At 52.1% G+C, this 24,850-nt stretch overlaps 9 protein-coding genes across 9 annotated transcripts; 5 read left to right on the forward strand and 4 right to left on the reverse strand.

Moving 5' to 3' along the window:
• Positions 1-747: 747 nt before the first annotated feature.
• Positions 748-2,013, reverse strand: PV08_05261 (uncharacterized protein; the record flags this gene model as incomplete). The annotated part of the gene is made up of 1 exon (XM_016379605.1): positions 748-2,013. One exon carries the CDS (start codon positions 2,011-2,013, stop codon positions 748-750), a length of 1,266 nt encoding a protein of 421 aa, XP_016235432.1.
• Positions 2,014-3,029: 1,016 nt separating this feature from the next.
• PV08_05262 (uncharacterized protein) lies at positions 3,030-5,438 on the reverse strand (the record flags this gene model as incomplete). Its single annotated transcript, XM_016379606.1, has 1 exon — positions 3,030-5,438. One exon carries the CDS (start codon positions 5,436-5,438, stop codon positions 3,030-3,032), a length of 2,409 nt encoding a protein of 802 aa, XP_016235433.1.
• Positions 5,439-6,171: 733 nt separating this feature from the next.
• On the forward strand, positions 6,172-7,127 carry PV08_05263 (uncharacterized protein; the record flags this gene model as incomplete). The annotated part of the gene is made up of 2 exons (XM_016379607.1): positions 6,172-7,032; positions 7,098-7,127. 2 exons carry the CDS (start codon positions 6,172-6,174, stop codon positions 7,125-7,127), a joined length of 891 nt encoding a protein of 296 aa, XP_016235434.1.
• Positions 7,128-7,823: 696 nt separating this feature from the next.
• Positions 7,824-9,542, reverse strand: PV08_05264 (elongation factor 1-alpha; the record flags this gene model as incomplete). The annotated part of the gene is made up of 5 exons (XM_016379608.1): positions 7,824-7,857; positions 7,917-9,130; positions 9,267-9,325; positions 9,385-9,452; positions 9,538-9,542. The coding sequence occupies 5 exons, from the start codon at positions 9,540-9,542 to the stop codon at positions 7,824-7,826; spliced, it is 1,380 nt and encodes a 459-aa protein (XP_016235435.1).
• Positions 9,543-11,768: 2,226 nt separating this feature from the next.
• On the forward strand, positions 11,769-12,399 carry PV08_05265 (uncharacterized protein; the record flags this gene model as incomplete). The annotated part of the gene is made up of 3 exons (XM_016379609.1): positions 11,769-11,783; positions 11,831-12,008; positions 12,059-12,399. The coding sequence occupies 3 exons, from the start codon at positions 11,769-11,771 to the stop codon at positions 12,397-12,399; spliced, it is 534 nt and encodes a 177-aa protein (XP_016235436.1).
• A 1,840-nt stretch (positions 12,400-14,239) lies between these two features.
• PV08_05266 (uncharacterized protein) lies at positions 14,240-15,969 on the forward strand (the record flags this gene model as incomplete). The annotated part of the gene is made up of 2 exons (XM_016379610.1): positions 14,240-15,354; positions 15,411-15,969. 2 exons carry the CDS (start codon positions 14,240-14,242, stop codon positions 15,967-15,969), a joined length of 1,674 nt encoding a protein of 557 aa, XP_016235437.1.
• A 938-nt stretch (positions 15,970-16,907) lies between these two features.
• On the forward strand, positions 16,908-17,549 carry PV08_05267 (uncharacterized protein; the record flags this gene model as incomplete). Its single annotated transcript, XM_016379611.1, has 1 exon — positions 16,908-17,549. One exon carries the CDS (start codon positions 16,908-16,910, stop codon positions 17,547-17,549), a length of 642 nt encoding a protein of 213 aa, XP_016235438.1.
• Positions 17,550-18,620: 1,071 nt separating this feature from the next.
• Positions 18,621-20,415, reverse strand: PV08_05268 (uncharacterized protein; the record flags this gene model as incomplete). The annotated part of the gene is made up of 5 exons (XM_016379612.1): positions 18,621-18,984; positions 19,032-19,180; positions 19,234-19,987; positions 20,033-20,217; positions 20,263-20,415. The coding sequence occupies 5 exons, from the start codon at positions 20,413-20,415 to the stop codon at positions 18,621-18,623; spliced, it is 1,605 nt and encodes a 534-aa protein (XP_016235439.1).
• A 2,141-nt stretch (positions 20,416-22,556) lies between these two features.
• On the forward strand, positions 22,557-23,865 carry PV08_05269 (uncharacterized protein; the record flags this gene model as incomplete). Its single annotated transcript, XM_016379613.1, has 2 exons — positions 22,557-22,745; positions 22,804-23,865. 2 exons carry the CDS (start codon positions 22,557-22,559, stop codon positions 23,863-23,865), a joined length of 1,251 nt encoding a protein of 416 aa, XP_016235440.1.
• Positions 23,866-24,850: the final 985 nt, after the last annotated feature.

Genomic DNA, 24,850 nt, shown 5'->3' on the forward strand with positions numbered 1-24,850 from the left:
GCACCCCCAGGCCCAATCGACACGAGTGGACCGAACGCTTTGAGACATGGAGGAGAGGAAAGAGAAGATGACCGTTGTGTCTTCACCACATTGCTAGTTCAGTTCCGGCGTCTGGAGACTTGCCACGCCGCCAGCACGTCGGAGCAAGCCGCGCGATTGAACAGCACTTGCGAGGAGATCCCAAGCTCAAGCGACATGCTAGGAAAACCGACCTGGTGACAATTCTCATCAGCTCACCATTCACCACGTCAGGAAACGTCACGGGCTTTGACTGCTTGAAGGGCTTTGCCTCCGACTTGGGGAGGGCGGGGGGGAGGGAAGAACATGAGCTCGAGAGGGTGTTGAGCCGAGAGTACAGAGAAGGCCAAGAGGGGCTTCCTGGGGCTGGCAAATTGCTTTCGAAGGAGCGTGGGTAGCAGCAGCTTCTCGTCCCGACGAGAACCTGGGTCCGCCAATCCTCTAGGTCACTGTCAATACCATACACATTCCATGACAGGAACCTTCCTCGGAGGTCATGGAGGCCGGATTCAGCCTGAAGGCGACGCCCAGAGCGAGTGTGCCATCTCAGCGACCACAAGAGGGCCCATGGCATTCGAAGACCTCAGGCTGAGGCTGAAACCGAGGCTCATCCCGTTGCTCGGCGCTGGGCGCTGGGCCACGTCAAAATACGAGCTATGAGAGAGAGGTGATCGACGAGTCACTCGGTCGCTGAGATCTGATTTGGCTCAAAATAGGTTATGCGCACGCTCATACAAGGACAATGTCTTCAAAATCATGCGAGTCCAGTAGCTCTCCATACATGACGCCGTCAACATAGCTCTCACCGACAAAAGTAAACTCATTTGGGGAAGACGTCGTGGCGTTGGGGCTCTTTCGCAGAACATATGGCACTTTGCCCCCAGCGAGTATTGCAAGGAGATCTCCTTCTCGGGTGTCCATTGGCCCGACGCCAGGCATTCCTCTGTCACTGACGAAGAAACGTCTATCCAAATTGACGTCAAGGGGGAGACGGTTGTAATCATATATTTGTAAATAAGCATGATCCAGATCGGTTTGACCCAACCTTGAGTCGTCAAGAGTTACTGTGCGGCGGAAGGACTCTGCGGCTCCTGAGTGTAACTTTTCCCAGTTTTTCAATAATCTGTACTGGTCTGTGGTGTAATCAAAATGTGAGCCAACCACCCTCACATGCCCAAAGAGGAAGCCGCTAAGGTTTAATTTGGAAGAGAGGGTATATCCAGGACTAGGTCGATATCTGCCTTCGAGGAGTTTACCAGACGCGTGGAATTTCTCGTGGTAGGGAATCCTTTGCACTGCAGACTCGTGGTCAAACCGCGATGACCAATCTGGAACCCATGTTGGCAGCGCTGTGATTGAATTATAAATATGTGCCGACTGGTTAAGAATCACTAGGGAGCCTGTCGTGGTTATAAATCTGCGAGTAAAATCGGTGTATACATCGACGAGGGTCCGTTCATAACTGGCTTCCAGGAAATCTGTTCCGAACATAGCTGTCATGATTCCCAATAGTCCGTAGATACGATCTCTAGGATCTGAGCATCGTGATTTTCGGCTCATTTGCAGTAGCTTCGTCAGTCGCTTGGCGTGCTCCTCCACGCTTTCAGTGGTGGCCAAAGATAGTAGATCGAAAGCATCGCTTATAAGCTTGAGTCTGTCGTAACTGCGACCTCGCCACTCAGCGCGCTCGGCTTTCCCACACAGTACCTTGACATCCTCCATTGTGAAGCGTGTCAAGCGTGTTAATCCAGAGATAAAGCGCACATTGCGGGCTAGGGCGATCTCCTGAATGATCCATGTCCGACCCCAGTATTCCAGTTCTCCAAATGCCTTAAACTTAAGGTAGTATTTCTGATATTTAGGATCGTCATAAGCCCGATCCTTCACGTTCAGCAACGTCCCATCTTTGATTGCTGAAATTAGGTCGTTAGTTGCAAGTGAATCATCGCCCAGGTAGACCTGAACATTGACCGCTCGAAGGAAAATTTGTTGCATTAGCTGCACCTGTTGAGCCCGTTCATTGAGATCGTATTGGTTGACACAAATCGCATCGACCCAAATGGCCTTTCCTTCTCCCTGTCCCGTACCTTCAGAAGGGCATCGCGAAGGCTCGTTTGGATCGGCCACTGGGATTCTCCGATGAGAACAAGTTCTGGGCTCGTTGAGTCTCCCCACGCATGTGATAGCGCTTCGTAATGTGGATGCTGAAGCAGCGACTTCGTTATCAACCTCCCTCGTGGCTGCTCCCTCCAAGTTTTGGAGGGTGCGAGAACGAAGAGCCTGATTTCTTGTTTCGATGCGTTAAGAGGCTTCCATATCTGGGAGCGCGTATCCATGAGGGACGCCGATACTTGCCAACGGGGCCCAGGTGTCAAAGTGTCAATGTGATGTTGACGAGGTTAAAATTAAGGCGACGAGAAACCATGAGGCGGAAGATGGCGGGCAAGTTAGCCATTGACCCAAAGGGTTTTCAACCAACCAGCGTACAACCTCAGCCCTCCGCATTGTCGAGTATTAAAGGCTTGGAGAGCTTGCCGAGGCTGAAACGGAGGCTGAGGGGGTGTTGTAATGTGGTCGGTGCCGGTGACACTGTCTCAACGTGCCATGTTTGCTCAAGATGAGTGTCACCCACTTGATCTCCGTGGGTTTACCTCAACCCGATTAGGACTAGTGCCTGTCCTGAGGGATGTGCTCAGCCGATGCGTCGCTCCTTCTCCTGAACGAAAATGGTAAGCGACAAAGCGCAGTTCGTGGTATATAACACGTATATATATCTGATCTATCTTGCTACATCGATCCCCATGATTCCTTCCGTCAGTAGTAGCAGAAGTACCAGTAAATGAGTGTCTTCCCATTTTAGCTTCGGCAGGAAATCTAAATGCGCCATATATGATATCAATTGACCCAACCACTGGATGGATCAACACTCACGCACTCATTGTCTCGTAAGAAACACGGCACTCAACTACTATACCCATCTACCTACCTGGTTAACTACGTACTGTTCCGACCTATCGAATAATCTCAACAGGCATATCACCCACACCCCGTCGTTCAAAGGCACTACTCTCCACCAAGGCGGCGCAAAACTCGGCACAGATCCGACCTTCCTGCGTCTTCATCTGAGCCCACACTTCGTGCTTGATGGCTTCTTCAACACTGTGTCCATACCGTTCTCGAAACACCGCCTTAACCTTTTCGAGGTGCTTGGGCTCCCAGTGCATCCTGACCAATCGAGAAATCAACAGCTCCGTCCGCTCCTTGCCCGGCGCCGTCTCACTGATGGCCTGGTGCAGCAGCAGCGCATCTCGCATGGGCCGGTTCAGGGCGCCGTTCAAAATATGCGCAAGTGTCTCGCCCACCAGATTGCGCGACTTGGTGATCATCTCTCGAGCAAAGTTGACGCGGTATGTGCGTTCGAACAGACGCAGCACTTCACGCAGGTGGGCGTCGCTGCGCACGACGATGATCCGAATCATGTCCGACTCGCCGCCCGCAGAGTCCAGCGCGTGTGCGAGGGCTTGGACGTCGTCACGCACCAGTTTGATGTCGATCGGGCTGGACTCGGGCATGCGGCGCTCTTCCAGAGCAAGGAGAATCGCCATACGGAATTTGTCGGCCTTCAGTTCCGTCCGGATACACTTTTCGAGATCGTTCGAGTACTTCTTGTCCTTGAAGCAGTTCTTGATCTCACGGATGTCACTGTTGGAACGGCCCATCAAGCTTTCGATCAACAGTTCTCGGCGTGACGCGCCGCCTTGGTACCACGAATTCGCCCAGTACGCCTCGCTCTCCCAACGGCCCAGAGCGGTTGCGTAGCATGCTTTGCCCAGATTCCCAGGTAGACGCATCTTGATATGTTTGGCGATATTGATGCCTTGGCCGTTGACTTTGACCAGTTTCTTGTACTCGGCGCGCAAAGCCAGGAGATCGTCGGTAGACAAATACGGCAGGATCTGTACCAGGGGTCGGGGATCCGGCGCGCTGCGTGTGCCAGATAGCGCTGCGGCGATGCGTTTTGCGTCATCGACAGGATCATAAAACGACACTGATTTCTTCTTCCCGTTGCCGCCGCCTGGGGAAAGTATACTTACATTAGAGCTGGCCCGTTCTCGTCGGCCACCAGGCGCGATCTCTATCATGGTGCTTTCCCGTGGAGATTCAACATTGGATGAGCGCCGGGGACGTATCTCTGTCGTGCTCAGATTGGCATTGGCAGCACTCTTTCTATGATCTTGGGCGTACTTCTCCTTTTCTCGTTCTAGCTTCCGGATCTTTCGTTTCAGATCAGCGTTTGGATCATCCGAGTCATCGTCCAGATCCAGATCGAGATCTGATAGATCTGAATCGTCCTTGTGATTTGCTAGAACCAGCGCCGATGGCATGGGCGAAATCGACTGATACGTGCCTTTATACGCTTCGAGGAGAGGTGACGCAGGAGGCTTCGCGCCGGCAGCATGCGCAGCCACTCCCGCTACTCCGAGGGTCGCGGCACCTCCCACAGCCAAAGAAGACATCCGCTTGGTCACGTCGTCTGTTGAGGAGGTAGACCGGCCATTGCTATACTTTTTGTCTCTCGGCTCGCGAGTCTCATATCTGTCGTCGTAATACTTCTTGTCTCTAGGCTCTCGGGATTCGTATCGGTCCTCGCGATATTTCTTGTCATAACCCTCTCCTCCACGCTTGCCGTCCGATGGCCGCGAGCGCTCGTATTCAGGCTTTCTCGCGGTATAATCATTCGGCTGAGCGTACTTGAACTGGTCGACTTCCGCATACCGCTGACCATTGGACGCATATCGTTGGTTCGAAGGCGGCGGCGCTTCAGGGGCGGTGTAGCGTGCCTCTGCACCACTATAACTGGAGTGACGGGAGTCGCGAGGTCTTGCCTCAGTATACTCGACGCGTGAACTGCGTGTGGTGGACTGTCGCCGGTAGTCCTCAGGTTCACTCTCATCTGAATCGTCGTATTTCTTACTTTTGCTCTTTCTGTCCCTGTCCCTGTCCCTGCGCCTGTCCGAGTCGCTGTCCGACTTCTTCTTCGACCTGGCGTATCCTCTGTCATCGTCCGACACAGAGACGTCCCGCCTGCGGTACTCTTGTGTAGACTTCGACGATCGGTACTTGGCCTCCTGGTCGCTGTCGTCGGCGTATTTCTTTGAGCTCGTGCGCCTGCGCCGGTCGTCCTCTGCGTCTTCCTCGTAGTATACCTTGCTGGATCTTTTCTCGGCGTACCTGCGGCGGTCGTCGTCGTCGTTCTCCGATTCGCTCACTTCGTACTTCCGACTCGGGCGTCTGCTGTATTCACTTCGCTCCTCCCGGCGGTTGTCGCGTGAGTGCGATCTTGACCTGTCCCTGTCCCGCCCGCCGGGGGATTTTGACCTGGACCGACGCTGGTCGCGAACTTCGAGCATTGACGACATTTTCTTAAGTGCGTGCGTGTTCTGTGCGTCCTAATACGAACTGAGCGAGAAACAACTCTAGAAACGAGAAGGACGAGATCACCAGGTACAAAAGCTCAGCTGCACAGAACCCTGTGGATTGGGTTCCTTGTGGCAGCAATACTCACCTCAGCTGAAACCGCATATTGGCCGCTGGGCATGAACCGCCCCCAAAGTTAGCTGCAGGCATGGCATTAGGGCTGCAGACGCGAAACCTTGGAGGGCAAATTAGAGGGGGCAAGTTTGCGAAGTCTGGTGGATTTAGCGGCCGTCAAATACACGCTCGTAACCCAGGCCTCGTAGGCATCGTAGCCTGTAGTCTGCTGTAACTAACTAGTGCTACTCCGTACTTATGACCGCTAAGATTCCCCCGCAAGAGATGGAACTCAAAGTCTCTGACTAAGGACTTTACTTTACATGGCTTGCACGTTCCTCCCATCGCTCTCCTCGTGCTCAAGCTGGCTCCTGGTGGCTTAAGCTCCCCTCCCGGTGGCACACCATGGCCCGAATTGGCAGATGGAGGGGTGTCACAAGCATCGAAGCCACCGCACTGGCATGAGGGGCTTTGTCCCTCTACATTAACTACATATGACGAGAGGTTTGTACGCAGATATTCTTGTGCTCCGACGCCCGTGACTGCCAACGGAGACCCAGGTAAGCAATTTCGTATGTTGATCGTTCTCCAGAAGGAGCTTGCCGCGGTCTCCCATTCAACATGTTCGCAAGGTTTCTTCTTCGTCCGACGGCTCGCCATTCACTCAAGCACGGCAACCCTAGCCGCTGGACAGCCCGCACGGTGAGAACCTTGCCTTCTTTCTCCCTCGAAAACAAAACCTGTGTGGTCACCGGATCGGCACGAGGCCTGGGGAAAGAATTCCTGACCGCATTCGCCCTCAGCGGCGCACGGGGCGCATGCGTCGACTTGGCCATCAAAGACTGCGAGGACTCGATTTCATCGATAGCGTCGCAGGTCAAGGAAGCCTACCCCGAAGACCCTGTGCCGGAGCTGCGAGCCTACCAGTGCAACGCAACTCTCGAGAACGACGTGAAGAGAACGTGGGCCCAGATCGTTCGAGACTTCGGCAAGGTCGACGTGCTCGTCACCGCCGCCGGCATCGTCGACAACGTCGAGGCCGAGAACTACGAATACGCTCGCTGGCGGAAGATGATGGATATCAACGTCGACGGAAGCTGGCTGTTTGCCCGCGAAGCCGGGAAACATATGCTGCAGCACGACATCCGGGGCTCCATCGTCCTCATCGCCAGCATGTCGGCGACGATCTGTGTGCGTCCGCAGAAGCAGGCGGCTTACAACGCGTCGAAGGGAAGTATCCGGATGTTGTCGAAAAGTTTGGCGACGGAGTGGGGGCCGAGAGGCATCAGAGTGAACAGCCTGAGTCCTGGGTACATGCGCACCGACCTGATAAAGGGTCTGTTAGAACACGAAGGGAAAGAGCTGGTTGGATCGTGGGAGAAGGACATCCCGATGGGGAGGATGGCAGAGCCCCACGAGCTCAGAGGCACCATTGTGTGGATGGCGAGTGATGCTTCAAGCTACCTGAACGGGTCAGACGTGGTAAGCTTGTCTACCTTATGTGCGAGGCTGTTGATTTCCGAACAGATGCTAATCCGTCTACACAGATCGTGGATGGAGGATACACGTGCTGGTGAATCGGATAAAAGGCTTTGTCCAAGGTGACATACCAGAGCTGTAGGCACGATATATAGGGAAGAAGAGTGATATCAACGGGTTTTCACTACATTGTTAAGCTGCCACCGCTCTATTCACATTGTATCTCTGTACTCGTACAATTATCAGACGGCATGCTTGGGTGGCGTTAAACAGATTGGCAAAGGCGGTGCATTGAGTGCAAGTTGCTGAACATATGGAGATCCCATCCATACAAGCGTTAAGTCTCGTAAACGTTGTACGCGTTCCCTCCCTCCGCCACACGGGATCATTCCCGGAGAAGCAGCGTGGGAGCTTGTTCACATCTACAATCCAGTACAGACGAAATGAGGAAAAACTGAATGGCATCCATGTCCTGTTGATTATTGAAAAGCTAGCTTAATAGCCCATGAAGGACATGAAATCTTGTCTATCAAATCTTGACTTCGACACGACCATGGGTGTGTCTGATTTTTGAGTACCTGTCCTCGATGGACCAACAAGTACATCTGTGACGGAACGCTGGCGAAAAAAGACATAGCAGAAAATTGGATCATGGCAAGAAAGGTCACGAGCCAAGAAACCCAAGTCAGAAGACATTCATCCATAATCCCTTTGCAGAACCATGAAAAACACTCCTGCAGAATTCCACAACCCGCCACAAAACGATAACCATTTCCGAAAATTCTTGCACACGTCTATTTCTTGCCGGCCTTGACAGCAGCCTTGGTACTGTAGCATAATTAGTATATCAACTAGACGAATCAAGGGAGTTTCAAGTCAAAACTTACACCTTGCCACCAGACTTCTCGGACTTGGCAACAGACTTGATGACACCGACAGCGACGGTTTGACGCATGTCACGGACGGCGAAACGACCAAGTGGTGGGTAGTCAGTGAAGGCCTCAACGCACATGGGCTTGCTGGGAACCATCTTGACGATGGCAGCGTCACCGGACTTGATGAACTTGGGGTTGTTTTCGATCGACTTTCCGGTACGACGATCAATCTTCTCGAGAAGCTCAGAGAACTTGCAAGCAATGTGAGCAGTGTGGCAATCCAACACTGGGGCGTAGCCAGCACCGACTTGACCAGGGTGGTTCAAGACGATGACCTGGGCGTTGAAGGAATCAGCACCCTTGGGGGGGTCGTTCTTGGAGTCACCGCAGACGTTTCCACGACGAACCTCCTTGACGGAGACGTTCTTGACGTTGAAGCCGACGTTGTCACCTGGAACACCCTCGGCGAGCTGTTCGTGGTGCATTTCGACGGACTTGACTTCAGTGGTGACATTGGCGGGAGCGAAGGTGACGACCATACCGGCCTTGATGACACCAGTCTCGACACGACCGACAGGCACCGTTCCGATACCAGAGATCTTGTACACATCCTGGAGAGGGAGACGGAGAGGCTTGTCGGTAGGACGGCTGGGTGGGTCGATGGCGTCAATGGCTTCAAGGAGAGTCTTGCCAGAGGCCTTGCCAGCCTTGGTCTCCTTCTCCCAACCCTTGTACCAGGGGCAGTTGGTGGAGACGTCGATCATGTTGTCACCGTTGAAGCCAGAGATAGGGACGAAAGGAACAGACTTGGGGTTGTAGCCGACCTTCTTGATGAAGTTGGAAGTCTCCTTGATGATTTCGTTGAAACGTTCCTCGGACCACTTGGTGGTGTCCATCTTGTTGATGGCGACGATGAGCTGCTTGACACCCAGGGTGTAGGCGAGCAGAGCGTGCTCACGAGTCTGGCCATCCTTGGAGATACCAGCTTCGAATTCACCAGTACCGGCAGCAATGATGAGAATGGCGCAGTCAGCCTGGGAAGTACCAGTGATCATGTTCTTGATGAAGTCACGATGACCAGGGGCGTCGATGACGGTGACATAGTACTTGGGAGTCTCGAACTTCCACAGGGCGATATCGATGGTGATACCACGCTCACGCTCGGCCTTCAGCTTGTCCAAGACCCAGGCGTACTTGAAGGAACCCTTGCCGAGTTCAGCAGCTTCCTGCGAGACGCAAATTTGTTAGCACGGCCGAGCTATCATCACGTGATGCGGTGGTTGCCCCTCCCCCACCAAACAAAAATTTGGTGGCAGAAATGATAAGAGGTGAGAGGCGAAAAGAAGGGCAAAAGAGCCTTACCTTCTCGAACTTCTCGATGGTACGCTTGTCAATACCACCGCACTTGTAGATCAAGTGACCTGTTGATGTGTGTGAGTGTTTTGCTCTTGATTTGTGCTTGCCACGGGCCATCTCTTACCGGTGGTGGTGGACTTGCCGGAGTCGACGTGTCCGATGACGACGACGTTGATATGAGTCTTCTCCTTACTAGAATGAGAGATCGCATGTCAGAGATGCTCATTGATATCTCAGAGAGAGAGATTTTGACAAGGCAGAGGTGGAAATCGCTTACCCCATGACGGCGGTTGTTTTGATTGATGATTTGAGAGTAGTAGAAGTCTTGTAGTCCTGTGGCAGATACTAGAAGAATTCGCGTGCGATGCTCAGATACCACGGCTTGCGTAGAGGTGCTGTTTGATGATTAGTTTTGATGGCAGATGAGGTATGGGGGGTGGTGATGGACTCACTGAGCGACGAAGAGGAGAGAGGAAGAGTTGTAGAGAAGTGTGCGCAGATTTTGTAGGCTGCGGCCCAAAGACAGGGCTTGGCGCTAGTTGGGCTCAAGCGCTGTGAATCACCGTCAGCCAGCTCAGTTCTCCGTCACTGTGGCAGCATTTTTTTGCTGTGCTAAACCCCACCATGGCCACAACCTTTTCTCTCGAGTCCGAGTATGATTGGCGCCGCCTTGTACGTGTCTTCTTTTAGACTTGCGTATCGATCTTTGCCTGATGTTCCGGTGGCCAATTGGGCTTTTGCAAAGACTGGAGCAGATACAATTTTCTCCTTTGACGTTGCGATGAACGCAGCAACAATCCGGGACTATTACATCTATCATCCCTACTCCTCGTACCTCCCGTAGGTCCAGTAGGTCCTGCCTGAAGGCTACTGCTACCCACCCGAGCATCTGTGCACGGCATTAATGCCGTTCCACTCTCGGGACGGTGTCATGGCCACGACAACTATTTACATAGGATGATGTTCGTCGTGCCAGACCTGTGCCTCTCCTTACTGAAAACCCATTCCTTTCTTTTCGAATGGATTGCAGTCCACACGATACGGTATATCCCTGCGAGGTTGGACTCGAAGAGTCATGGCTGGATGGCCTGATACACACTAGCCAGCAATTCGCCATCAGGCCACAATCTCATATCGCGGTTGTGGTGCAATTGACTCATCCTATTTTCTCCGTCAAGACGGGATCCCGAGTCTGGTGCTCTCGTGTAGCCTTCTTTTACCCCCGTGGCCAGTCTATGGTGGATATTCCTCTGTTGCGGCCCTTCATCTTTCCTGATCAACCCGGTGTGTAGAAACCCATGGGACCCATAGGAGATCTAATGCCGCTAATGTGCAGGCATCCGTGGTTCGTGGTAAGTTTTGATATCGGTCTAGCGTCACATACAAGAGGCATATTCGTAGAAGGGAAGAACTTGTGAGTCGAGTCGTGAAGGGTGCACGGGAGCTGAAGCACCCAGTTCTGTTCCTAGTATTCTCTCCATTGTTTGCCACATTCGATGCACTGTAGATCATTAGCGGCTGCATGATGATAGCGTTCAACCCAGGCCTTACCTTAAAAAAGGATGTGGGAGGCTCGTCTGCGCTTCTTGTCTGTAGCTGATAGAAATAGGCCTTCTTCGAGTCACACTCTTCATTAGGGCAGCCACCGGGTACTTCTACTCGTTAGACTGACGATTCCCTAGTTATATGGTCATTTTAAACACACCTTCATTGACTGGGAGATCTGATTGTTCTTCGCCTAGAATATCGTCTTTTTGCTTCTGTTTCATAGGGATGTGATCACTGTAATTCTTGTCGAGTACGAACTGATAAGGACACGTCCTGCATGTAAATGCATTCCATTCTCTCGTATCATGTGCAGGCGTCACGCGGGCGATGGTGAGACTGTTGGAACAATATGGGCAGTCTGTTCGCGGTTCAGTCAACAGCACTCATGGCTGAGTTTTCTGGAGTAGGAGACATACATGTAGGAGGCATTGCGTCGATGAAGAAGCCCCGAAGTTCTGATACATTCAAGCGTCATCCAGGTTCAAAAAGAGCCGGGCTCTCTTGAGTGTCGTGTCAGGTTTCTACAAATATGCTGCGCAGACATTTTTATGGAGGGGCATATGATGAATTTCATGCGGGAAAACTTCGGACCGGATTTGATAAGGCTCGGAGAGAGTGCATGCCGGAGGTCGAGGCTGAACGTCGAGGCTGAAGTTGAGGGTCCCAGGGTCCAACCGCGAAGAGCACTCCTCCGTAGGAATACCCTCCAAACAACATCGACTGCGTAAGACACTCAATGACCATACCCTCGCCCGCCTCTGTGAACAAATTGCTCCTACGATAGAGGAATTCCGTACGGGGTTTCCTGACGTATTATTCTGCTCAAAACTTTAGCAACTCCGTCACTTAAAGACACATCCACCACGCCCAAATCACATCTGCCTGATACAAATCACAGGGAGGCACGAACTAAGGCGCTTCTCTCTGCTCTTGTCTTGGCCGGTCTGCTTCACACTCGCCATGACTGATGTTGAGGTAACGTTCACCATTATCTGGTCTGTTCCGGCTGACCCAGTGGCAAGGGTGCTTCCCACAAGGAGCAGATACTCGAGGCATGCCGTAGAGACAATGTCGAACTCTTCAACGAAGTCCTGGCCGACATGAAGGAGAAGAGCAAAGAGCAGATAGCAGAGTTTTTCAACACGGTCACCGACACTATGGGAAACCATTTACTCCATGTCTGCGCAAATTACGGGGCTTGTAAGCGCAGTGCCGAAGAAGTTGTCCTTTCTGAAGCTAACAATTTCCAGATGATGTTATGGACGAGTTACTTAACGTCGAATTTCTTGAATGCGACCCCATCACCAGGAGAGACAAAGAGACGCCGATACACTCAGCCGTCAAATATGCAAATGAACGCGAAGTCGAGTTGGGTGAGGCAATGGCCAAGATGCTCATTGAAGCTGGGGGCGATCCCAGAGTAAAAGATGGTCATGGCAGGAAGCCTGCAGAGATATGCACACCGAGGACCGAAGAGCTTCGAGGAATTCTAATCAAGGAGGAATATGTGCTCAATGAGGGTTTGAAAAATGCCGATTCTCACCAAGACGACGATGATGATGGCGCAGGCTCTGCCTCGGACTCGGAATGAGTTGATACAATGGTTTTTCCCTGGCCAGCCCTGATACATTATGGATCGCCGACAAGCTGGTCTTGTAGAACTTTAGAATCTGTCCACAAACAGATCCGGCTGGCAACATGTTCACGGCAGTCCATCCTCTCCTGTCGCAGCGCGTCGATTGTCGGCCTCAGGAATAGCTGAGTATTGGAAAGAGTTTTGTCATTCCGAGCCTGACAATGTATGGAGAGGATTCACGAGCTGATATTTGGCAGTTTCTAACAAGCTTCACAATGAGAAGCTGTTGGGTCGATCCGCACGGCGCTTGAGAGATTTCAGGTTTCGCTAGGACGGGACGAATACGATATGATGACCCTTCGGCCGTTCTCAGTTCTTGTTTGTTTCATTCCGCGAGCGCACCTGCGGCGAATATTGCATCTGCTCCCAAGCGGAGCCAAGCGTGACCGCGATCAATCTCACATACCTACACAGCAACCATTCGAGCGTGAAAGTGTGATAGTGTTCTGGGAACGATAGACTCATTGGCATTGAATCAGTTGACATTCCGCAGAGTGTATTTGTACAGTCTCTCAGGCACAAAAGAGAAAATGAGAGTGAAACTTCGAGGTCTCGAATGTTTCAAGATTTGAGCCTTTTCCACCATCCACAGTTGAAGACGCCTTCCAGACGAGCCTGTCTGGTTTGATCCAACCCTGACTGTGGCTATGATAATTGCTGAATCTCTTCTCGATTATCGGATGCTGTCTGGGGATTCGAACGCTGGTCCTTGTTGCTTCCTTGCTCGCCTGAGTGAATGGCCGTCCACCACACAACCATGTGGTTTTAACCTGCGCCATCACTCTAGGGGTCTTGGTGATTGGTTGAGGGAACTTCACATTGTTTAATTGATAGTACTTCGCAGTCCTGGAGGGTTCCTCCCTGTACAAGGCTGATATTTCACAGCCCCGTCATACCAATGGTTTGCACGCCATCAAATGTCAACATGAGTCTCGTCAGTATCGGCAACCCCTCTGGGGCTTTCACATTCAAGGTACTGTATGCCCTACGGGAGTAGATTTCCGGGCAGGTATCCGCGTCCTTACTATCGTTCGCCATCTTGTTGGGCGGAAGAAGATCCGCAACAACCGCCAACCGGTGGATCCGCAATTTTTAATGCTTGGATAATCATCTGAGCTTCTTCGAGGACTAGACAATCTCGGCGGAAGGGGAATGCCTTCCCACGCAGCCGCTTGTACGACGAGTACAATCCATTTCCACATGTTTGCAGGCGAGATGGGGTGGATTCTACTTGTAGCTCCAAGTGGAGACGAAAATATGTAAAGGGGAAGAAAAAAACACTGTACCGCTTGATATCATTTTTCTTGTAGTGGACCTTTTGGACCTTGGACCCTTGGTTGATTCCGCTGATGGCGTCAAACGTTCTGGGGCAGAGGCCTCACCAGCCGTCCCCTTGGGTATGTACAAGCTACTTAAGCAACATGGCACGCGTAACGTAGGGTGAGGCTCGGAACATTTTCCTCTCCTCGTCCAGAACTTCCTACAAGAAGCAGCCGATCTCTTTCAAGAGTATCTGTCGCTGCACCCATCCTGTCTTGTCGCTCCTGTGATCAATCGTCGATCATGCTTGTACGAGCTCGTGCGCCTTAGTCTCGCTTCGGAGATTCAACTCCGGTGTCTGCCAAAGATCTTCGAAGCGTCATTTTGGATATCCTCATACCGTTATCAGTGGTAGTGACCAGGCACGGCAGGCCGGGGCAGATTGGTAGATTTCTGTCCGTCTCTCACATTCAAGCAAATGAATCAATTCGAGGCAAAGGAGATCATGCATCCTCGCCCACCACCGACCTCCACGATGCCTCCCGAAGCCCAAAGCGAGGCATTGGGCGAGGATACCGTCCTTAAAGGAAAGGAGACACCGCCCCAGACCCCTTCACCAGGACATGTGGCATATGCAACGACAACGAACAGCATTCCGTTGGGAAACGACACAGACCTGGCCAGACATGAGACTGCTCGCACAAGTCTAGGCCACGCGCCCAGCCTGACCAACACGGTTTCTCGGGTGCCTACCGCCACAGAGGTCGCATCTTTCTCTCGCCTCCACGAAATCCTCTTCGTCATCGTCATAACATCCGCACAGCTCCTTACCCAGGCAGCCCTCGCTCAATCGATCGCGCCTCTGCACGTCATTGGGCACACCTTTAACACCACCAACCCAGGCCAGCTCTCGTGGCTTCCAGCTGGGTACTCCCTGACCGTAGGCACGTTCATCCTTCCTGCTGGCCGATGGGGTGATCTCTTTGGGCACAAGAAGCTCCTTGTGATCGGCTATTGCTGGTTCGCGGTCTGGTCTCTCGTGGCGGGCTTCAGCGCCTTTTCCCACTCCCTCATCTTCTTCGCATTCTGTCGTGCGATGCAGGGAATAGGGCCTGCCATCATGCTCCCCAACGGCATTGCGGTGCTCAGCAGAACATACCCGCCTGGACCGAGAAAGGATATGGTCCTGAGCTTGTTCGGAGCAGCGGCCCCGGGAGGATACCTCGTCGGAGCCGTGTTCTCTGGCATATTCACGCAGTTTGTATGGTGGCCCTGGGCATACTGGGTGCTGGGCATGGTATGTGTGCTTATGGCGTTCCTGGTCGTCTTTACCGTGCCAGACATGCCGGTCGCTGGTGGAGTCGTGACGTTCCGAGAACTCGATGTCACGGGGACACTGATCGGCGTGGTAGGATTGGTGCTGTTCAATTTCGCATGGAATCAAGGCCCGACTGCGGGATGGGCTCAGGTCGATGTCTATGTCTTGCTCATCGTCGGTGTTCTCTTGCTGGCGTTATTCTTCTGGTTTGAAAAGTACAGGGCTAGTTTTCCACTCGTGCCAATGAGCTCGTTCACCCGCGATACGCGACTGGTGTTTGCATGCGAGGCGTTTGGCTGGGCAAGTTTTGGCATCTGGGTCTTTTATCTCTGGTAAGAAGAGACCACTGCTTCCTGATGTTCGACAATTGCTGACACGTTCTGATTAGGCAGTTTCTGGAAATCCTGCGCGGACAGTCGATTCTGCTCACAGCATCTATGATCGTGCCGACCGCGATATCCGGTGCCATCGCATCCATCACGACCGGCTTCGTCATCAGCAAAATCCAGCCAGGCTGGGTGCTGTTGATTTCGATGACGGCGTTCTGCGTCGGGAATATCTTGCTCGCGACGATGCCAGTGCATCAGACATTCTGGGCGCAAACCTTTGTTGCGCTTATCGTGACGCCGTGGGGCATGGACATGAGTTTCCCCAGCGGCGTGATTGTGTTGTCAAATCATATGCCGCCCGAACATCAAGGATTAGCCGCAAGCTTGATCAACACCGTGGTGAATTACTCGATCAGTATCGGTCTAGGCATGGCAGGGACTGTGGAGACACACGTGAACCACGGCGGCACAGACGAATTAAAAGGATATAGAGGGGCGTGGTATCTTGGTATAGGCCTGGACGGGTTGGGAATTGTCTTGGCCATCTGTCTGATCTTTTCTTGGAGAGCAACAGAAAGGTCGAAGGAGAAGGCACTCAAGGAGAAGAATGAGGCATGACATAGTCACCTATCTGGTGAATCGATCTGATCGGTTAGAAGGAAAAGAAACAATCCAAATACCGACCGCCCTTCATCGTCCTCGTTTTTTGTGCTTGCAAATCAGGCAAGTCTAATACAAGCAATGTCGAAGATTAATTTGTAGCCCTTCAAATAGCGCCGGTGCTTTCATTGCAGCATTTTCCTGTAAAGGGACTGGCGCACTTGCTGTATTCTTTCTCCGTTGCAACGCAGCCAAACAGCATCAGCATGAATCATGCCATCGGAACTGTCTTCTGAATTTTTCTCTTTCAAGGCACACAGTATACCCAAGCGAATTCACATCGAGCAGAAAGGGTACCATCCAGGGTAGCATGTCCGAGTCCGTCCAACAGAGGGTCGCACGAGTATGGAGTCGTTGAGTCCTGCGATGCCATCGGCAGGGAGGAACGGACTTGGCTCTCTGCTTCATCGGCGATAACGAGAATGACCGGGGACACAGTCTCTCCAGTCTAGCCAGTCTTTCGGCCCTGTTTCTCGTGTTGCCGAACAGGCTGCAGATGCCCGGTTTCGGCGTTATGCTCAACATTCCACGTCCTTATCTCCGGCTGCATACTAAGTACAACACCACGGTCGTCGAGGGGCTCGCAATCACACGCTCTTCTGGAATCTCAAGTAAAGCTCAGTCAAGACTCGTTGGTTAATCGAACTGCCTCATGTGAGCAGAGAACTTGAGCACACGGCGGGTGATAACTCCTATGTAGAGTCAGTCTAGGCCATCACCACTTACTTGACCAGGATGCCATTGGAGTTGGCCTGAACTCCGTACTGACGTTCCCCCTGACAGTAGCCTTTGAGTCGTCAAGTACTCCAAGTGTACGGCCTCAGAGCTGCACTCGACAGACCTACCGAGAAGAAGACAGATAGCGAGACAGGCAGCGGGACAGGCAGCAGCTGGCAATGGTATACGGCTCACGAGCAATCCTTTCCTCCACGGATGCCGCCTCGCCATTGTCTGTCACACCACCGGAAACTGCACTGCTTCTGCTTGACTATCAGAACATTGTGGTGTCTCGTCTCGCGGATGCGGCGCCTATCGTCCTCAACACAGCTCGACAAATGCGCGACTGGGCTCTGTCCAAGGGCATGCTCGTTTACCACTGTGTATTCGACGCGAGGCCGGGAAGCAGACCATTCCCACGCAGCAAGATGGCACTCAATTGGCGCATGATCGAGGACAAGTTCGCTAGCCTGCCAGAGCTAGGTTATGAAGCAGATGTGCTTGCCCCGATCGACCCCGGACAAGAGCGGATGGTGGTTCGTCCGCCTGGGATTGTCTCGGCGCTTGAGTCTGCGGGCCTGTTGGAGGAACTCGCACAGAGGGGTGTGAAGAGTTTGATGCTCTGTGGATTGACGACGAGTGGGTGTGTGCTCAGTACCGCGAGACAGGCGGCAGATCGCGGCTTCATTGTCACCGTTGTGGAGGACGCGTGCTTCGATCCTGTACCCGGCCTGCATGGGATGTTGAGTGCCCATGTCTTACCTGCGACTGCCCATGTTGTGATTTCAGCTGAGCTCAAGGACGCGTGGAAGGTATTGTAGTTGTGTAGATTTGGTCTGGGAGGAACATGGCATGGATAGCGCATGATACCTGGTTTCTGAACGGTTATCGCCATGATGCCGGTGCGTGTCCCCGGCAGGAGGCCATGGCATTGTCAAAGATTGGTAATTGAGATTGACACATTGAGGGCTTCGACTCGGAGAAGGCCGATTGTATACGCTGGCAAAGTATTGAGTACACAGTAACAGGCATTGGATGCTGATAGACATGGAAGTCGTTAGCAAAGTGATTTGCTGGCACCTCCCAATTGGGAATTTGGCGTAGCGGACTCTTTTCGAACCCCCCATTACACCCCCTTCCAGGCCAGGGCCCGCCTATAGATGTCAGGCGGGTTGGTGAGGTTTGGGGTATCCGGGCATCGCTTGTTAGGCTAGCCTAGTTAGTGCCTACTTGCAGATCCTGTTAACTGCCGCCTAGTGAGCCTCTAACTAATGTTCGAGTTAGCGTTGAACAAATCACGGCAGCGTCCTCGACTCGCCGGCCTGTTGGGGCAGGTAGGCCGTACACCTGCCAGTCCGTCGAAGATCGAGACACAGGACTCTCCAGGTACCTGTCTCGGTACCTACAATGCCTCGTACTCCGACTTAGAGACAAGAGAAAACAACAAGAGTGGCCAGTGATGAGTTCTTCTGACCAGGTCAGCATCTAAGCTCCCATGAGTGGGCGTCGAGCTAGAATACATCAAAGCAACTGGGAGACACTTTCTACCACGTCGCAATTGGTACCGCTATTGTGCTCACCCCTTGCCCTAAAATCAATAACCTTTCAGCCAGCCAGTGTCCAGCATCTGCCTTTCCAGCAGGCCCATCATTGTATAAGTCTACTCAGGCAGGGGTGTCTTCGCGAAGAAATCAGTTCGAAGAACCTCTAGACATGCCATTTTTGGACGAACTCCGTTGAACGCGCCGTTCGGATCCATTCTAAGCTCCTTTGAAGACAACAATTTTATCTCGCACTTTTGCAACTCAACAATGTTGTACATACCCGGCCCCGATACCTTGGTAGTTTTCACCAATGTCCCCTAGAGGCTTTTCTGCCTTTGCTCGTCACTTTCAAATGCGGTGGACTTGATCAATGATATCCCTTTCGACAATTGGACCATTATAGCGACCTCGAAGATAACCAAAATAGCTGGTGATTCCGATGATCATGGTACCTCCCCATAGGAGGCACGACCAATTCATGGTCTGCAGAGTCAGGTCTGTTCGGACGGATGGGAAAAAGCTGAAAACCATGACAATTGCAATCCAGCACAGGCCAAAGATATTGCAGAATATCCCAAATGGTCGTCCTAAGGTCCATGGTCCATAATGGATTGAAGAAGGATTGAAGATCTTTTTGTGCAGCAGCAGAATCATTGGAAGAGTATAACTCGAGAGGTAGCCCGAGACCACGAGTGATGCGACGGCATTGAAGCTACAGAACGATCAGGTTGTACCACCAACTTCGGGAGGAACACTTACGCTGCGCTAGAACCTATGTTGATCAGACCCAACAACATGGTAATGAGAACTGACAGTCCGACTGTGTACAGGGGCAGCTTTGTACGTGGTTCGACCCGAGACAGATAATGTGAACCGGGCAAGCCGTTGTCTCTGGAGAAAGCCCACATCTGCAAACAGTCAGAGCTCCCGACGTCGAAATCGGACAACATTTCGAACTCACCATCCGAGACGCTGCTGCCAATACCGCAATCGTTGCAAAAATCATCAACGACAAGACAATTGCACTCATCGCTGTGGCCCCGCCATTTGTGTTGACAGCCTGGCGGAAGATTTCGATAAACGGAAATCCCGTTGGCGTAGTAAGCGCGCTGTCGATATCACCAATGCAAAACAGTATTGCAATCAGCATGGCAAACCCCATTACTCCATTCAAGCCGATCGACGCCACAAGCGAATTGGGTACCACCGTGGAAGCATTGATGATCTCTTCAGACATGTGAATGGCTCCGTCGGCTCCAACGAATGCGAATACCGTTGTTATCAGACCCACGAAGAATGAGGTTCCCTTGTTGTATCCGCCCGAGTTGAGATACTTGATAAACACATCATGTGCAGATCCATGTGGTGCAAGGTACACCAAGGTAATGAGAACTCCGAAGAATCCCACAATATGCACGATCAATACAGCCCCTTCGATTTTGGGCAGCTGCTTTGCAAGGTAGGTGTTGAAAAGCAACGCCAACAAAATGACTGAAAAAAGTAGCAAAGTTCCATGCCATCGTTTGAAATCATAACTGGGATAGTTGAGTACCAGCAAACCCTGAATGATCGTGCCGCCCAGATACGCCGCCGACGCGAGACAAGCTTGCCACGAAAGGACAGACTGCCAACCAGTGACGAAGGAGAGAAAGTTGCGACAAGACTTTGGTGCAAAGAGGAAAGTCCAGTGATACTGGCCACCTGCCGTGGGTGCCCTGTGACAGTCAGCAACAGTAAGCTGGATGAAGATCGCTACGCACATCGATACCATTTCAGCGAGGGAAGCCACAACGGTGAAGTATCCCAGCCAACAGAAGAGATAACCGTATACGAGCCCAGCGGGGCCACCGTCAGTGAGTCCATAGACGAAAACCGTCAGCAACCCCTCCCATGTTATCATGAGGGTACAAGAAAATCCAAGCATGCTCATAAAACCAAAGTTTCGCTGTCCACGTTCAGTTACGCCTCTGATGAGAGAGGGAAGTCATACTCGCAGTTCCTGGCGTTTTCCAAGCCTCGCCATCTCTTGTTCATCACGGTCAACGGACTTTTCGACATTTTGCATTCCATCTGACGAGTGTCTGGAATGATGAACTTCAGAAGCATACTTGCCGCCGTCCTTCATGGCATAAACGTTGTCCATTATGCTGTTTTCGAAATGGAAGCCAGTCCTACTTCGCGCAAAGTTGTTAGGAAAGTCGAGAACACAGGCGAGTCGCTCTACCGAAGACGGAGGAAATGGATGATGAACGAGCACTACAGTTCTCAACAGTTCAGGACAGTGTGAGATGTTGGACAGCAGTCGCCACAGGAAGGAGTAGGGAGGTAGATCTGGCTCTTTCAACCAGTGACTACAATGTCAATAAAAAGGGTCCTGGGACGAACTAACTGCGCCCATATCTGAAGAGATTGGTCCAAGCCACGGCCCTGTGTCTCGTACTCCGTCTCATGCTTGAAGAAAATCACCTGGTTATCTGCATTAGCCCGAGTGGGATTCGCATATGCGTTAAATCCATCCAGAAAGCTCGAGAACACGAAACTTTGGACAAGGTGGACCATCCAGGTTGTCCGTCCTTGAGAGCCAGTTTGGTGTGCTTGCTTAGCACAGTTGTCACCCGGAGCCAGGGTCTCAAATGGACGAGACAACAAGGAGCCTGGTTCAGGGAACGCCGATCAACGATGAGGTGGCCGGAATGTGGAAAGCTTCATTGTATTTCGCTAGCAGCGTTGGACCGGCCAACGCTATCCTCCCGCACACCAACGTTTTGTGGAGTCGGTTGTTCGTACGAGCTACCTGATCTATATGCTACAAACTGCGGCCGCAAGATGCCTGTGCGTAGATGCGAGTTCAAACCAGTTGACATCCGAGGCTTGATCCCCGGTCGGACCTCTATGGACTCCAACGGCAAGGTCAATCAGACACGGAATAGCTTTGTTGATTTCATGCACGCTGCTCTGGGACGCCTGTTGTTATTGTCGTCCCTCAGATGTGGAGTCCTTGCCAGGAATTGCCCAGCAATTTCAATCCATGGCGCATGTGCAATCATCCCAAGTTCTAGAGGCAGATTTACTGGGAAGGCAGGGGTGCGACGTTCCAATTGCAAGGACTCATATTGTGATGAAACCCCTATCACGCAGCTACTCAAGCCCTCGCCTACATCGGTGAGCTTCACGAACGCAAGGTCAGTGCAATCAAGTCTTCAACTAAAGCGTACAGTTCGTAAATAATGCCGAATTTATCTGCGGAATTTTGCCAATCTTGATGACGAGACTTGCACTGCTTGTTATGGGAGATGCTTTCTAAGTAACATCGTATGCCAGAGGTCCGGTGGAGTCGCAAAGACCACGCGAACAACCACATGCCTTGAAGGCTTCATTCTGATCACATTCCTTGCGACGCCGGGATATTGGGCAAAATCCACTTCCTGAATCATGTCTACCAGGGATCTCTGTGACAGCCATCACAAACGAGGCAGGTCGCAGTGGCAACCACGCAACAGGAAAGCCAGGATTTACGCCTTCAGTCTACGCGAGCAGGGAGCAAATGTGATAAAGCAGCCCGGGCTAGTTGGGGGGCCGGGACAGGCTCATGATTGAGACGGCTTCCAATGCCTGCTCTGCCTATGTTGGTGGAGTCCACAGTCAACCAAAAGATCATCCCCCGAGAGTCACAACGCTAGACACGCACACCTACGGTAGACGCAGCGGCTAGTACTACCCATGTTCCCCAGAGAACCTTAGGAGGTTTGGGATGAGACTTGGGAAGATCCTCCTTGCTTGATCAAGTTAGTGGGTGCGCCAGAAGCACATGTCAGCGCCGTCCCGCCCAGCCCAACAACGGTGAAGCTTCTTTCAACCCACGCCCATCTTATCACCCTGTACAAGAAAGCCACCGGGAGAATTGCTTTCTGCCACCCATGGGCTAGAACGGTTTCATGACTGCTTGAGACCATATGATGGCTCTCCGGATCGCCCTCTCGTATCATGATGCAGGTGCCCATGCAGGTTCAGCCAGGCCTCCCGCATACAAGTGGACACGCGCTGATGGCCTGGCAAGCCACCCACCCGCCGCAAATGTTGTTGCAACACCTGGTTCCTCGGTCTGATTCTAACCCAACTCTGAATTTGTTCTTGGGTAAGTCTAGAATTATACTTCTACGATGTTCTCCTAGGTATAGGCCTGGATCAGAGGGTATCCTCGACTACCTTGCTGAGGTCTCCATGTATCTATCCTCACAGCAGTGAGATCAAACGACATCTCTACGCCGAAAGCGCCACCACACAATGATAGCGATGCGCGAGCTCGTCGTCAGAGTGCCCCTGATATCAGCTACAAAGAAAGGTCCTGTTGTGAATCTTGTATCATGGGTATCGTTGGCGACTTTGTGTCTGGCGGTTATCACCGTCCTCCTCAGTAAGTTGGTGGTACTGCGTCGACTGATGTGGACGGATAGTATCATTGCCACGGCCATGGTATGGATCAAATTCCCCCTGTCCTCCAAACCGAAGCCATCAATACTGACATGCGTAGCTGTTTGCCATAGGCTTCACAATTGCGATCAACAATCAGGTCAGCCGTGGACTCGGCTCGCAGCTCTCCACCGTCCGTTCGGAAGACTACGAAGGTTTTCAAAAGGCCGGCTATGCTTGGAATATGCTTTACATTATAACAATGTCCTTTGGGAAACTCTCGACACTATCGCTTCTCCTTGCGCTGGCTCCCAATAAATCATACCACCGCATCCCGATGCTTGCCCTTGTCGGCTTCATTGGATTATGGACCGTCGCCACACTCTTTGCCAGTGCCTTCCAATGCGCCTTGCCACATCCATATCTGATCACCACAGAAACATGCTTCAACCAGACGGGCTTCTGGGATACGATTGGTATTGTCAACATCCTCACCGACATCGCAATAATGGCCATGCCGATCCTTCTCGTGTACGGTCTTCATCTCTCATCGAAAAAGAAAGTCGCAGTCTGCTTCGCATTTTCGTTTCGGCTGGGCGCCGTCGCATGTACCATCTGGCGCCTGACGGAGATTCACCGCTTCTTCGACCGCGGCACTGACATCACGTTCAACAGCTGGCTGCCCACGATAGCCACCATTCTCGAACTGTTCTTCAGTGTGTTTTCGGCCTGCGTGCCGCATCTACGTCCGTTCATGGACTCGATTCAGGCCGGCTACCTCTCGGGCGTGGCTTCCGAGGACGGACGCTTCGGTTATGGCAACGACAGCTACCTCATGGGCAAGACGGCACGAAGCAAGGTCGCCGTCGCTTCCGGCGTGCGGAGCCATGCCTTTAAAAGTGATGATCGAAGCGAGAGTCTCGACCTCCCGCGTCAAGGGATCCGAGCAGAAAATACCTCAGATCACAGTATTGGTCGTGCCTTGACTAGCAGCAATCGCGTGGTCATACAGAGTGGAAGAGGTAGCAAGGCACAGAAGATTCCATCGTTGTCAGATTCACACCCCAAGCGAAGGAGCAATAGTGTCACTTCGAACGGGGGAAGGAGTGATGGCAGCGACGGAAGTAAAGCGATGATTATCAAAACGACGAAAGAGTGGAGTGTATCGTATCAAGATGTTTAGGTTTGTCTTGGTGATTTGGGTATGTTTGAAGTGGTGGTTCGGGAGTTTATACGGGGTGAGAGAGTGGTTTTGCACATGGGACACATATATATCTTGACTGATGGATGGGTTTATGGATGAGATGGGAGCACACGAATCTAGCTGGGATGGGATAGGAAGAATAGACACAAAATGGGTGTATGAGGGGTGGGCGAGGAGTTCTTGAGAAGCTATGGATAGTATGGAATGTGTTCGAATGCGTATCTGTGGACCGGATATTTTTTTATATTTTCACAAGTCGACGCTGTTGGATTGCTACGGATATGTGTACAAGACCATATGTGGGTGATGGGTGGGACAAGCAAAGCCAACCGGATAGATAGAGAAAAGGAGACTCTTAAGTCCCGAGGACCCCAGAGAGACTGTGATCAGCTCAGCGTGCGGACTGTATAGCACTGGCCCCTTGTGACTTTGACTTCTGAGTTTGTTTTGGAGTGTTGGGTGCTGCTCTGTTTTCTCCTGCGTTTCGGGTCACCTGGGGACACACGATACATCCCAGGACTCGTCTTCTGTTGACCAACCCAGTAGAAGTGAGTGCCACCGCGGTCGAAATGATTACAATGTTGCGGCGGTGGGGGTGAATGCCGGGGGACGAAGTAGCAAGGATTGTTGGTTTCTGGAAGTTGGAAGGATCCATGTCAACCAACAAATGTCCTATGCAAGGTCTATGCAACTGTAAGGGTAGGGGGAAGGTCTAGATTGAAACGGTGACGACTCGGCGAGAAACACCCTGGGAAGAAGACCACTATGGACCTGCTGTTGTACAGTATAGGCTACATGTCTGCTCTGTGCGGAGTACACGGTATGAGTACATGGTACTCCGTACACGGGTGTATTTTATTAGCGTCCTCCTCAGTGGATCATCGACCCTCGCTTCGAAAACCCCCCCCTGACCGTGATGCCGGTACATTGTACACTAACGGCCAACGGCCCACGGCACATTCCC

Source organism: Exophiala spinifera, assembly GCF_000836115.1.
Source record: "Exophiala spinifera strain CBS 89968 unplaced genomic scaffold supercont1.4, whole genome shotgun sequence".
In the NCBI taxonomy this organism is placed as follows: Eukaryota; Fungi; Ascomycota; class Eurotiomycetes; order Chaetothyriales; family Herpotrichiellaceae; genus Exophiala; species Exophiala spinifera.